Source organism: Ctenocephalides felis, unplaced genomic scaffold (genome assembly GCF_003426905.1).
Source record: "Ctenocephalides felis isolate EL2017-DRISC unplaced genomic scaffold, ASM342690v1 CF-g0.4_SCAFFOLD_01886, whole genome shotgun sequence".
Classification (NCBI taxonomy): domain Eukaryota; kingdom Metazoa; phylum Arthropoda; class Insecta; order Siphonaptera; family Pulicidae; genus Ctenocephalides; species Ctenocephalides felis.
Window position 1 is genome coordinate 76,479,955 of NW_020538040.1, and position 13,818 is coordinate 76,493,772.

The window sequence follows — 13,818 nt, forward strand, 5'->3', positions numbered from 1 at the left end:
AACTTTGAAAATGTGCAAAAAAATAAAACTGTGTTTTTTAACATCCCGGAGGTGAAGTTTGTTTTTCTCGACATTTCAAGCTATTCTGAATCGAGTGAGACCAAAATTGAAAGAAGTATGTGTGTGTGTGTATGTGAACAGATTTTTTGCCGTAATCGATGTTTTCTCAGAAATGGCTGGGCCGATTTCCAAAATTTAAAAGCCATTTGATGTATCTTGATAAGGACCATTGTTTGTTAGTTTTGAGCGACGATCGGCTGAGCCGTTTCTTTGTAAATAGCAGAAAATTGAAAAAAAATTCTTACACGTTTTAGCTCTCAATTCTGAATCGATTTTAAAAAATCAAAAACTATTCGAAATATATTGGTTGGGATGTTGGGAATGATACTGATTAGTTTAAGGTAAAAATCTACTGAGCCGTTTTTTGAAATTAACTGTTGAAATTTTTTTAGCTGATTTTTATGAACCTTTTTCGGCAATAGATATCATTAGGGAATGCAATACCGGTATACCGGTATACCGAATTACCGGTAAACCGCCCGATTTTTCGGCGGTATTTTTACCGGTATTTACCCAAAAAATACCGATATTTTCGGTAATTTTACATAAGCGCTATTTGATACATAATACACTAAAGTTTAAATTTCTCGGAACAAATTTATCTTTAAATTCCATAATCGCATAAACAGCTATATCTTCAAGTGATTCTCTAAGATAAACAAATGTCGAATATTATCTCAACTCGTCATTAAATTGCTTTACTAAGGGCTTCATATCGTGTTACAATAAATAGAATTGGACTGATAGATAATTTTATGATTAATATTTTTACTTCTTATTACAATTATAAAATATTTTCTTTCGAAAACGTTTCGAAATTTGAAAATACTATAGAACCATCACATTGTTTTAAATAACATTACATGACAAAGTATCCGATCTTAAATTAGTGTGTAAAATTATTTTTTTAAAATATTGGAGATTATGCTAATTTAACACATCGGATACAGACAATACAGTTTATTATAATAATGTAATATGATCTTTCATGAGTTTTTGGTCTTTCTTACTCATAAGTTTGTTTTTGGTGAAAAGTACTGAATATACTCGATAGAGATAATGAATTAATTAAATTGGATATAATTTAATAATTTGTTAAATTATTATTTAAAAAAATAAAGTTATTGTTTTATTTTACTGTTTTTATTGTTTAGTTGAATATAGTTGCAGTTGTATATACATTTTTTTATATTTGTACTAGTAACATTCAATTTTGTTTACGATTGTTTAAGATAATAAAAATACCGGTAATTTACCGGTATTCCGGTTTTAAAATAAAAAATTACCGAAATACCGGTATTGAAACTTTTCATCGGTATTGCATTCCCTAGATATCATGGTCTCATAAAACATACTAAAATATTACAGCCCTACGACAAATAGTTGAATGTTAAACATTCATTAAAGTTTGAGAAAATATTATAGTCAAAATTTGTGTCAAAAACTGCTTTTTTGATGTGATGAGTCAAACATTATCAATTAATTAAAATTTAAAATAATAAGCTACATTGTTAGGGCATACAAGCATGTGTCAATGCAATATAATTAGTATAATTACAATTAATTTAAATGTATTCGAGAAAATTCTATTCGAAATCGCAATGTTCAGATTTAATTGAAAGCGATAACTTTATTTTTGAAACAAACAGTTGAAAATTATATTTAAATATATAAATTTCAATTTCGATTGATGAAGTCAATTCTTACACATTTTGCGAAGTTCATGCACCTTGCCTTAAGGCTAAATGCCACTTTTAACTAGTTTAATTTTAGACTAGAGTACTATATGTTATATATCATAATAGTATTTTTCAATCAACTTCTATTGATATATTTGAATTACCAATTTTAAGAGACCAATATCCAAAGTCTCTCATGCAGAAAAATTATTGGCGTGAAGTATAACATTTTAAATTTCTGTAACCTAAAACGTTTTAAAATTATCTTTTACCTCATCAGAGAAAGCATAATTTCAAACCTAAAAATTAGCTTGTGGATGTTTTATATCTCTCTATTTGTTGGTCAACTTCTCCGAAATTGTGCGAGGAATTTTTTGCTGAGGTTTCCAAAGCAGCAAATTCTGATGATATGCAATTGCGCAAAACTGTTATTGGCAACTAATTAATTTAGCGCAATGTTTGATTTCCTTATCATTATCATCCATGCGTTTTATGTTATGCAATTTAATAATGCGCTTGAACTCGCACTTGACTAATTTTTTTTGCTTACGAAGTTGCACGCACGTGGTATGAAATTATAAATGATAATAATAAATTGTAATAAAGAAGAAAATATGTAGTTTTTAATAATCAATAAATTAAAATAAAGCATTATCGAATTTGGTATAGTTTGGTACGTTAAGTAAAGTCCTTTGGCACGTATTCTTTTGAAGATACAATATGCTTTATATAAATTATTGCGGACCATTACCATAATTTGATCGTTGTTTTTGCTGAATCTTTTATGTTCATGTCATAAGTCTTATTCTACTATAATGAATCCTTTTTGTACAGCTTCAGAAATGCTGTTTCATATAAATGTTCTCGGCAAACATGGTATAAGAAGTTTTTTATTGGGGCAAACAGTGCTTTTGAAATCGCTACAATGAGATGAAAAGTATACATTGTACATATATATCTTACGGTTATTTTCTATAATTAATGGTTAATAATTAAAATCGTGTTCATAATGTCGCGGAAAATTCGCATTTTATACAATCTGACGTCGAACAGTAATGATATCCATTTCACTTGAAAATATAGATCGTATGTTTCCGATTGAGCATAGTCCTATCCGGCATTTCTGCAATAAATTAAAAATATATCGATATTAAATAAAACAACTATTGGGTTACTTTCTGACATAAAACATACAAATAAATAGGGCAACCACTGAGTTGCCTTCTACCAAGCAACGTTGGGGCGAAGTATCATCACAATAGTTTTTATAGATCTCTGTTCTAAAAGCAATTAAAATTAAAATATTTGGCTTAAATATCAGATGTCTTATATTTAAGTGTTCATCATTATCGGTAAAACGCATTAGTAAACTGTAAGAAAACAATGATTACATACATAGGTCCATATGTTTTCCAATACAGTCAACTCGAATTGGGGGGTCACATTGCGAAAAATTGAAAAATATTAAAAAACGACAAAATCTCCGATCTAGTATTTTTGCATTATTTATAATCTCATAATTTTTGTCATTTCTTGGCCTTTTCTAACTTAAATGACTATTGAGTATCCACTTACATGATCTAATAAGCTTTTTTTTTGTAAAATACATCAATCTGGGCCTGTGTTATTAACTATCATGATTATTTATCTGAATTCAAGTTCATCCAGTAGCTGATGAATTATTAAGTGTAATGGTAATTGAATTTATTTATTTTTAAGACCGAGAAATTTGTATCATCTGTTAGAGCTAATTTTGCAATTTTAATTTCAAAACAAACAACGTAATCTGCATCCAGACGGCGGTAAAATTGCAAAAACAGCAAGAATAATAAAAACAAACATCACAGATTACGATCGTGATAATTTTCAGCGACATTATTTTGCAGCTTATGCTGAATTTAACCATCTCCATAGAAGATTGACGAATTTGCAGTTACTATCGAGTAAATTAGCTATAATGTTAAATTTAAACCTCTTAAAGTAGAGAAAGATTGCTATTTAATAGTGTGATGCATGCAAAAAATGCGGGCGCACGTCCTAGGGGGCGCCAAAAGGAGATTCGGATATGAAATTTATAATATAGTTTTTTCAAATTGATTGAAAATAAGAATTTAAAAATACTTCTTTAGTGCGACAACGATAGAAGGAACTACAATTTGATTATGAGCGCCCGCAAATCGCCTTGATCTTTTAAATAATTTTAAAATCAATGTACTTTATGCGCATTTAGATTATAGATATCCATTTTTTTGTATAAAAAATCCATATTTAATAAAAATTATTTTAAAAAGTTTATGTAAATGTTTATATAATTTTAATAATAAGCTATTCAAGAATTTAAAATAATAGGGGGGGAGCGCTAAAAAAAAATTTGCATGCGGGCGCTGAGTAGCCCAGGACCGGCCAAGTGTTATAATAACACTATGTATTTTATAGACAGAATAAATTTTAATCATTCATTTTTCAGTTTGCTTAAACTTACCATTTTATTTTTCTGGCGACTATATGATTCCTTGCTCACAGAACTTCTGATTTTTATCAGAAAAAAACCTGAACTATGTGCGAATACAGATCATCATCATTAGTGGATGTCGTATCATAAAAATAGTATAAACTGCGAAATAAATGGTAATCAGTTGGCTCAAGATCAGTACAATATGGGGGATGCTTCATGATTTTTGTTTTCAAGTTATATTATTTTACAGAATGATTTTCTTTTAAGAGGGTTTGATAAAAAAAATTCTTCGGCTCTTATTTTCTTTTATGTGCATCCCAAGTAACAAGATTCTAAACTGAACTAATTCTCAATTGTTATGTGAAGATTCTCTACAAAAAAATTACGCATTGTAGCTTAAAATATAACCCAAATGTAATTGATTCAATAGTCAAAATGAAAAGAAATCATACCTATGACAGAAGTCCTTAAAGCAATATAATAATGAACAATAATAATAAGAATTTTACTACAGATATAAATAACAAATACACAAGCGACTTTGCGATATACAACAACTTGAAGTTAAATACAGTTTTCAATTGTTGTTGCATTAAAAATTATGATTTTTAACAAAGTAAACCTAGAAATGGCGACAATTGCTTCTTTGGCACAGAACGGGACATTTGTTTGACTGATCAAGAGATTTTTGTATCTAGATATAGAGTAGGGCGAGGCACAAGGATCACATTTGACTTTGAGCAATTATATTGTGAAAACCAAACCAATTATATTCCAGCAAATAACACATATCAAACAAACAACTATCTGACTATTTTCAGTGAAAATCTCATCATTGTAGAAATGTGTTTTTTGTTGTTTTTTTTTTTTTAAGTAATTGCAACCTGAATCTTTTAACTCCATAGGCGAGATAAATTAGGCCAGGGGGAAAACAGATTCAATGTCTTATTTAAATTTTAAAAGGATTTTACAAAATAATAGGTAAATTACTCGATCAATGCAAATTATAAATTTCATGAGTGCATTTTTTACAGATATAACACTGTGCATAACAACCTCGATCTGCTATTTCGTCAGAAAAAATCATCAGCAGATTTGGAATAAATATTTCTTTAATTTATCTATTATAAAATTGCTTTTTTTAACTAATTTTTTTTTGTTTATTATTTTTTATTTTTTATACCTTTGCCAGGGTGAAGGTTAAGTCGGTCTTTTTTACACCATCCAGATGTAAGCTTTCATAGAGGTCATATAAAAAAAACTGTTGAATTTTACTTAAAATTAATAATTCATATTATAAAACAATTAAATAACGTATATTTAAAAATTATATTAAGTCTAAGCAAAGCAACCAAAAAACTAACAATAGAAGAAAACACTTTTATTATGAGTTTTCAAACATTGCCTTTTATTTCCCGATAGCAACGTCGTAAGAATCAAGTTTATGGCTGGTTACACATCTTTTTCCCTCTATTTTCATATATAGTTGTTAAAAAAATTTCTTAACTTTACTCGTTTTTGATATATCGGTGGTGGACTTTTTACCCACGGACCTTTAAGCCCGCTCTACCCTATTTGTTTCTTTAAAAATGGACTTATTTCTAGACTTCTAATATGCTCTCAAATATGCATTTTCATCTTAGTTTAAAATAATTATGATTCTTCTTCTGACAAAGAGATTTTCTGGTTTCTTGTATACATTTTGAATGATATTTCTGCTTGAACAGAAGATTTAGATGTTACGCAAAAATTTGACCTATGAACTCGTATGTCACTTTGCTTATCCACCAATTACCTTCAGAAAGCGACAAACGTTTTGTGTAAATATTAGGGGAAAGGATCTGTTTTTGTGACACAAATCCTTTGGGATTTACTCATCCTTTTAACGTCTCGAATTCTCTTTTTGATTGTCTTGTATATTGTGTGGTGTAATTGCCATTAAAACGATTTATAAATTCATATTATGTTGTACAAGGAAATCTGATGAAAATCATTGCGTGAGAACTACAAATTTGTTTAAAGATTTCTTTTTTTGAAGATATTCTTGCAATTATTATCATTAAGTAATACGATGCTTATGCAATGGAATTGCATGCGTATGTGTCAGCGGTTTCTGGATAATCATCAGCTAATATTTATGCGAATGTTAACAATTTCAGTGAAATTGGGAATAACAGAAAGTGTTGATAAATAATTCAACTAACAAATAATATATCTAATATTATAATAAATCATCTATTTATTAAATCTAACGGCCTTCTAACCATTAAGGCTTATTAACCCATCATCTGGATATCTCTGGTAATTCGCCCTTACATCACGTTCATGCACAATCGTGGGGTTAATCGATTTTCAATTTTCTACATTTTTTGTTGGTTTTGATGAACAGATACGCGTCAATGCAGCCCGGAAGAATTCAAGTGCCGGAGTGGCGTATGCATACCAGGATCCTGGATTTGCGATGACATGTCAGATTGCGCTGATGGAGAAGACGAGTTCAAGTGCGGTGAGTCTTCCTTGAACCACCACGCTCGACATGACTAATTCTTTAGATAAAAGAATTCTATTCTGTAACTGATCTTTTAAATAGTTGGATTAAATGGGTTAGTAGGGCGGACAGGTATTAGGATCTGTGCTGATCAATCCAATCTCTCTTGCTCAAATTTCTTGTATTGTGCAAGGAATTTATTTAGGGATGCTTTCGGTGAAGTGAGATGTATTTTACATATTCGGTACAAATTTTAATAATAGACTTGCACATCATTAGTACACGTTTACGAAAGTGTAATTATGCCTATTATACATTAAGTTGTTAATGGTTAATGGTCAATTTTATATCGCATAGCATTATTAGGGAGCTTTGGTATATGCGAGACTTGTTTAAGAAAATATTGAAGATTTAAGTTCTGATAATACATGTAAATATTGTATTGTTTAACATGCATTGTAATGATACGGTTACTGTATTCTAAGACATTTTTGGAGTATTATTTTCCAATTCAAATCTTTATTTCTCATTACAAGGTTCCAATATGAATATTTTAGCTATATTTATTCTATCCACCATTTGTGATTTGAACTTTTCAACGTCCCGTAGGGTGGTTATAGTAATGGGCCGAAAAATGAAATTGAAAATGTTTGCATTTCTTCACGTTTTGAAGGTTTCTGAAAATTTTGGCATACCTCAGAAAAAATAGATGTGTGTGTGTGTTTTGTATGTCCGCATTTTTTCGTCCACGTTTTCGGGCGCACGGATTAACCGATTTGAATGGTTCAAAAAACATTTGATTTCTATTGATAGGGAGATGTGCTGATTAGTTTTTAGAAAAGGCAGGTCCAGCCGTTACGGATATATGGAGCATAGAGTGCAGAAAATACAAATGAGGAGAAGTGGTGATTAGTTTTTAACTAAGGCAGGTCCAATCGTCTTGGAGATACCGAGCAAAATGTGCAAAAAATGGCAGTTTTCGAGAGAACTAAGCATCCGATTTGAATGATTCAAAAAACTATTTGCTCGTATTAACGAAACGGTTGATTTGAATTTTTTTTCCAATTTCCAAAAAATATTTTTTCAATATCGAAAAAAATTTGGATTTTAATTTTAATTCTGGCTAAAGTTCTAAAGCTCACTAATATACTTCAAAGAAATAATTTTAACTTTGCTATTCAGTTTATATAATTCTTATAAATATTAGACAATGTCCTTTATTTTAAATTTAATGTAAACATATATACGTTACAGTATTTATAATAATCAGTTTAGAAACATTTGATATTTCTCGAATATTTCATTACTGTACGGAAAGTTTCAGCAATTTGCCTTAAAGCTCGATGCCATGCTCCACTAGTTATGAACTTTTTTTTGCTGATTATTTCTTATTACCGCAACTTTGTTATTGGAAAATATTAGATATTTCAAGTAGTTTTGTTATATTTCAAGCTATCAATTTGCTATCTCTGTTTGCAATCCGTTTTTCTCGTACGATATTAAGAAACTTTCAAAACACGTCAGTGTTTATAGAAAGTAATTTTGAAATAAAATTCTAACTACCTATAATAAAAACAATGTGCAACATGAATTTAATGCTCTTTGATATACTGCTTTAGACGTCAATGTTAACATTTCTGGGTTGTAAGTGTATACCATACTTTTTACGAGTTTGTGTACATTGTTTCAGGGTGGGTTATAGATAAAACTCGAAGAAAAATTTTCTAATTAAAAATTTTGAATTTTTACTAATGATACTGTATCAAAATTGACTGAATTTTCGAGACTTATTTTTATCAATTATTTTAAAACCAGAATAATTTTAAAAAAACGTACCCTCGCAGAATGCTTTTTTATATGATCCGGATTAAATGCTACAATCATTTTTAAGCTATCATTGATGCGAAATTTATCAGGATTCCGACAGGCATGTAATGTTTATTGACTGAATATTGAAGCACACGTAATAGAGGAAATATTTAAAGGCACGATGACATGACGATGGGATGGAGAATAATTAATGTTGCCATTCATGATTCAAGATTGATGGAATCGAGATTATTGAAATCTGCGATGATATGTGGAATATTGGCAAATCAACAATTCAATTTGTAGATGGAATTTCTAAGAGGCGTCTGTCGCTCAAGATATTTAATTAACTAAATTATATATTATATTTGTTGAAGGTGCTCATAGCTGGAATAGATACAGTCTTCAATACACATTTACAGTTTGAATTAGAGAGAACTATATCGTCGCATTATATCATGAAATTATTATTAACTAGCAAACCCGGCGAACTCCGTTTCGCCACCAGATAGTTTCGTGAGAAAGATGAAGAGATTTTTTGTTTGTTTTATATTTGAAAAGGAAAAATTTGATTTTATTGCACAACAGTAATGAATTTATTTCGATTACAAAGATGAAGTATTTTTTAGTTAAACTTCTCTAAGTAAATGAAAGTGAATCCGCAAATTATCATTTTCATTGAAGTGCTCTTTGGTAAACCACATTTTTTATTTTTTGGTCTGACGTTAACACAAACAAAGCGGATGGTATTCCAACTCGTGAACAGGCAACGTATAACTGCCCATGTGAAAAATAATGATTTTCTAAATAAAATATTTGAAATGTATCCCGCAAACACTAAGCGACTTGTTGTCATTGCGAACTGGAAATTGCAATTGTTTGAAGTCAAACGGAGGACCAGTCGGAATCATTGGTATGTCACCAAATCGCCAGCAATTTTTGATTGAATGGTGAAATTCAGTGCGTGTACATCATTATTTTTTGCGGCAAGAAATACTCGTTGACTTAACCAAGCATAATTCTGATAATTCTCACTAATGTTATTACTCGAATTTTTAATTACGGTGCGTGAAGTTCCAGCAATTTGCATTAAGACACAATACCATGCACCACTAATATTCTTGTCTATAAACCTTGCGAAAACCTTCGTGCGTTCTGGAGTTTTTTCGTCAGGAAGGAAAACCCGACTTATTTTTATATATATGTAGATAATTAAATTTGAGTCATGTAGTTTGGCATCATCACATAAAAACGATGTCAAAATCTTATTACATGCACTACTAAGGTTTTTAAAATAGCACTTGTTAAAGGAAAAGTTTGTTACAGCTGTAAATGGTTATTTTTTATGATATATATAGTATGCTTGCTACAAAGGAGTCATCTTGCTATTATATTGCATATGTTTCCTTATGTTCAACCTATAAAAGCTCGCTCAAATAACCACGTATAGCACGTTTTATGCTGTGGTCGTAGCCCGAGTGTCGGAAAGGACCGGCTTGCGTTTCGAGAGGGTATGATCATTTCCTTCCAGTGCATGTACAACCACTAGTTTGCGGGCCAAGTATTGTGTAACTTACAAGGAGAACCTCAGGTTTACTCTTCTGGGATTATGATGAAACTTTGCATGGTGACAGAGTCGATAGTCAAACTGAATACTGTAAAATATTATTGACCTATGAGAAGTGGTTCAGATATAAATATTAATTAAAGTTTTGAAAAAATAGACCGTGTACGCATACAGAGTTTAAGCACATGCTTCAATTTGCGGGCGTTTATTAATTACATGAGCTTTAAAGGGGGAGGGGGGTTTGACAAATAATCATGAAATCTTACGTAGGGTGGAGGGAGTCTTTTTACCTCAATTTAGAAAAAATCTGAAAATTTTCAACAAAAAAAATCAAAAATGTTACGATTTTTCTAGGTACTATAAGTACACTTGTTGTTGTGTGGGGGGCAATTTTAAATATCACCACTTATCACGGGAGGAAGGTCCATACATATTAGAAATTGGAAAGAAAATCTTATCTAGAAATCACTCACGTGATTAATGGACGCTTCCCTTTTTGCGCTCGTATTCAATGAGTTAAAAATTATCGAGTTCAAATTCCGTCAGCGTATATTTTTTACGTTTTTTAGTTTATTTTTATGTTCTATCTATTGAGTTAAATATTGCAAAAATCTTTATAATTATTAATTCGATGCCTTTATTTTGCGAATAAAAATTGATATGTTCGAAATAGGCCTATAATATTCTGTTGGGTTTTGACTATCAATCATATCATCATGCGAAGTTTTATTAGAAAGAGTAAACCTGAAGTTCTCCTTGTCAGTTATATGTAGTGAATATATTATATAATAGAAATATGCAGATGACAACTATAATCAAAATACGTACATATTGTAAAAGTATCATTAATATTATTTCACTATGTTTTTATTTCTTAACATATGTAAAACTTCTCGATTTTTCAACCATGTCAACTCATAAGAGATTTTCCAAGAAATGAGAAAAAAGTTTTGAGATAAAATTTTTAATCGACAAAAATGCATGTAAACACATCTATGCGCATAATAAAAATAGTAACAAAACTATTTGGATTATGCATTCTCTCTAAATATTCAAATAAATATAATAAGATACGAGTCGAAGGGTGGCTAGAGCTTTCTGGACGCAAAGTTATGAGAGAACCCGGCTAATATTATGAAATTATGAAAGAATCCGAAATATTTTTCAAGATTCTTTTGAAAGGCTCTTTATTGTTTCTCCATAGGTCATTCATGCTTTCAATAACGAAAAAACTCTAGTGCTCGTATTTGATTACATCAATCTCTTCAATCTTATAATATATATATATATATATATATATATATATATATATATGTGTGTATATATATATACATATATATATAAAGCGATGAAAAACTGTCAATGAAATGATTTAAAATAACAAACTCTACATTTCCAACAAAAAAGTAATATTGCGTTGTACTTAGATGTTTTTCTAAGTTGAATATATCAATTTTTAATTATACCTTGTGTTCGATGTCGATTTGAATGATGTTTTATCATTCATATGTTCAAATTTAAATTTAATCATTTATCGTGCACACTACTTTTATTCGAAATTTTGAGGTGATTATTTTTTGTGTTCATGGCTCAAATTTTAAAAGGTATGGGATAAAGTATTTGGAAAATGAATATTAAAATGCTCATAAAATTGGATATTAAATTTAATAGTTCATAAAATACATGTAATATTATATACAGATTCATGAAATCTCTATTATAAAATATTCAATATATAATTAATATTAATTTGTGTTGGTATTAATTTTTTTGAAGTTGGAAGTTTTATAATAAAATAAGATACTAAATTTAAATGCCCATTAAATACAGTGTTAACGGTAGCATGTTATTATATATATATATATATATATATATATATATATATATATATATAATTATATGATGTTCAATATATCGTTTGCGAAATAATTGTAGACATTTTAAAAACATCAAAATATTTTTACTTAACTGACTCAAAGTCTTCATTTACAACTGTAGCACTTTATTAGTCTGCTCAATATTGACTTTATAAATGCTACGATTTAGTGATTACTTTCATCAAATATAATTTATTTAATTTTTGGCTATTGGGACAATCATACGATAGAAGGAAGAGTTTGTTCAAGTGATGAGTTTACCTGCCGTGGATCATCAGGAGAATGTGTTCCACTAAATTGGATGTGTGATGACAACCCTGATTGCAGCGATGGCAGCGACGAATTGGCTTGCAGTAAGCAGATATTTGCCTGAATGTCTTCAAATTTTTGCTTAATCCAGTTTTATCTATTTCTTAGCTATCTGTCTTCTCTTATAATTTTAGTAGTTCTTCTACTTCCATTAATATTTACCTAAACGTTTTAGTCATTTCCAAGATATCTTTTATCGACTCTATAACTTCAGTAGACTGAATGTGCAATATTCTTTGACTGTCAATGTAGTTTTTTTTATAATTGCAATCTTTCATAAGGCTTTATTGATAATATACAAAACTATGTGCCCTAGATATTTTCTTCTTGTTCGCATGCTGTATGAAAATCGGAGAAATGGTGGATAGAAGGAAAACTTGCGATCTCTACTTTAGTTTGTGATTCCATACAATACTAGTGAACGTAATATTTTATAAACTCTTTTACTGCATGATTGATAGTATTTATATCTTTAAAACTTTATTGGTTATTCGGACTTCTACTGAACGCGTAATTCGTATTCAATTTATGTAATTACACTGCTCTGCAAAAGTTTGGACTCACTTGAGAAAATCGTTTTTTTTTCGTCACTTTGTTTATCGTCCTCCTCAGACAGTTGAATGTACGTATTGATATTGAAAAGCATTTTAAAAATGATTTTTGAGCGTTCATTTTAAATTCTCATTTATTTATTGTACAGAAATGTGTTAATTTTCGAAATATTGCAAAATGTACAATGTTACAAATTATCACTTTGAATACATTAACTATTTAGTTGAACTTAAATTAACTTTACTCGATACATCATCATCTAAAAATTTATGGGGTCATCATCAAATTGAAAGGCCATCATATTGATGGAAAACGGCTGATTGATTTTTTTCGTTTTTTCCACAAAAATTCAAAAATATCACATGTATATGTTTTTAACTCGTAAATTGAATGTAATTCTCAACAAATCTGTTTTATTAAACTGTCTGAGAATGATGAATAAGTGAGTCCAAACCGATTTTCTTAAGTGAGTCCAAACTTTTGCAGGGTAGTGTATTTGTATATCTGTATACTACAGTACAGTATTGTATATTATAGTATAGTATAATAATATAGTGTAGTAATAATAATAATAAATAGTAGTCTGCCCGAAGACAGGTCCTTGGTATAAGAGCACCACCTATCGATTATTCCCTTTTCCCTTCTCCATTATTCTCATTACCATTATTAACTTTTTTCACTCTTATAAACTTTCCTTTACAAACTTCTGTTTCCATGCTTCCTGGACCTGTGCTTCGGCTTTCAGTTCCCTGTATTTCTCCTCTAGAGTAAGACATCAGTATGTTGTATAGTTTAAAATTATTTTATGGTAGTCGCCTAGCATGATTTGTTGTATAGAGAGCTTTTATATGAAAAATTGGTAAAATCCCTTAATTTTAATTCTATTTAGTCACAGAAATTGATTTATTATCAAAAGTCAATCAACTCCTTATGAGAAAAAATGATCACATTTGGTGAAAGTTACCGTAGAATCGCAGTTATATACAATGAAAAAATGCTATTTTTCTCTAAAAACTTAATTC

General features: G+C 29.6%; 1 protein-coding gene across 4 annotated transcripts in view; it reads left to right on the forward strand.

Moving 5' to 3' along the window:
• LOC113376487 (low-density lipoprotein receptor) overlaps positions 1-13,818 on the forward strand; it is a 99,006-nt gene that overhangs the window by 61,442 nt on the left and 23,746 nt on the right. The window contains exons 4-5 of one of the 4 annotated variants that reach the window (XM_026616423.1): positions 6,584-6,700; positions 12,166-12,288. In XM_026616423.1, coding sequence (XP_026472208.1) covers positions 6,584-6,700; positions 12,166-12,288 — 240 coding nt within the window. The remainder of the gene's footprint in view (positions 1-6,583; positions 6,701-12,165; positions 12,289-13,818) is intronic. The other 3 variants (XM_026616425.1, XM_026616424.1, XM_026616426.1) reach the window with 3 other exon arrangements.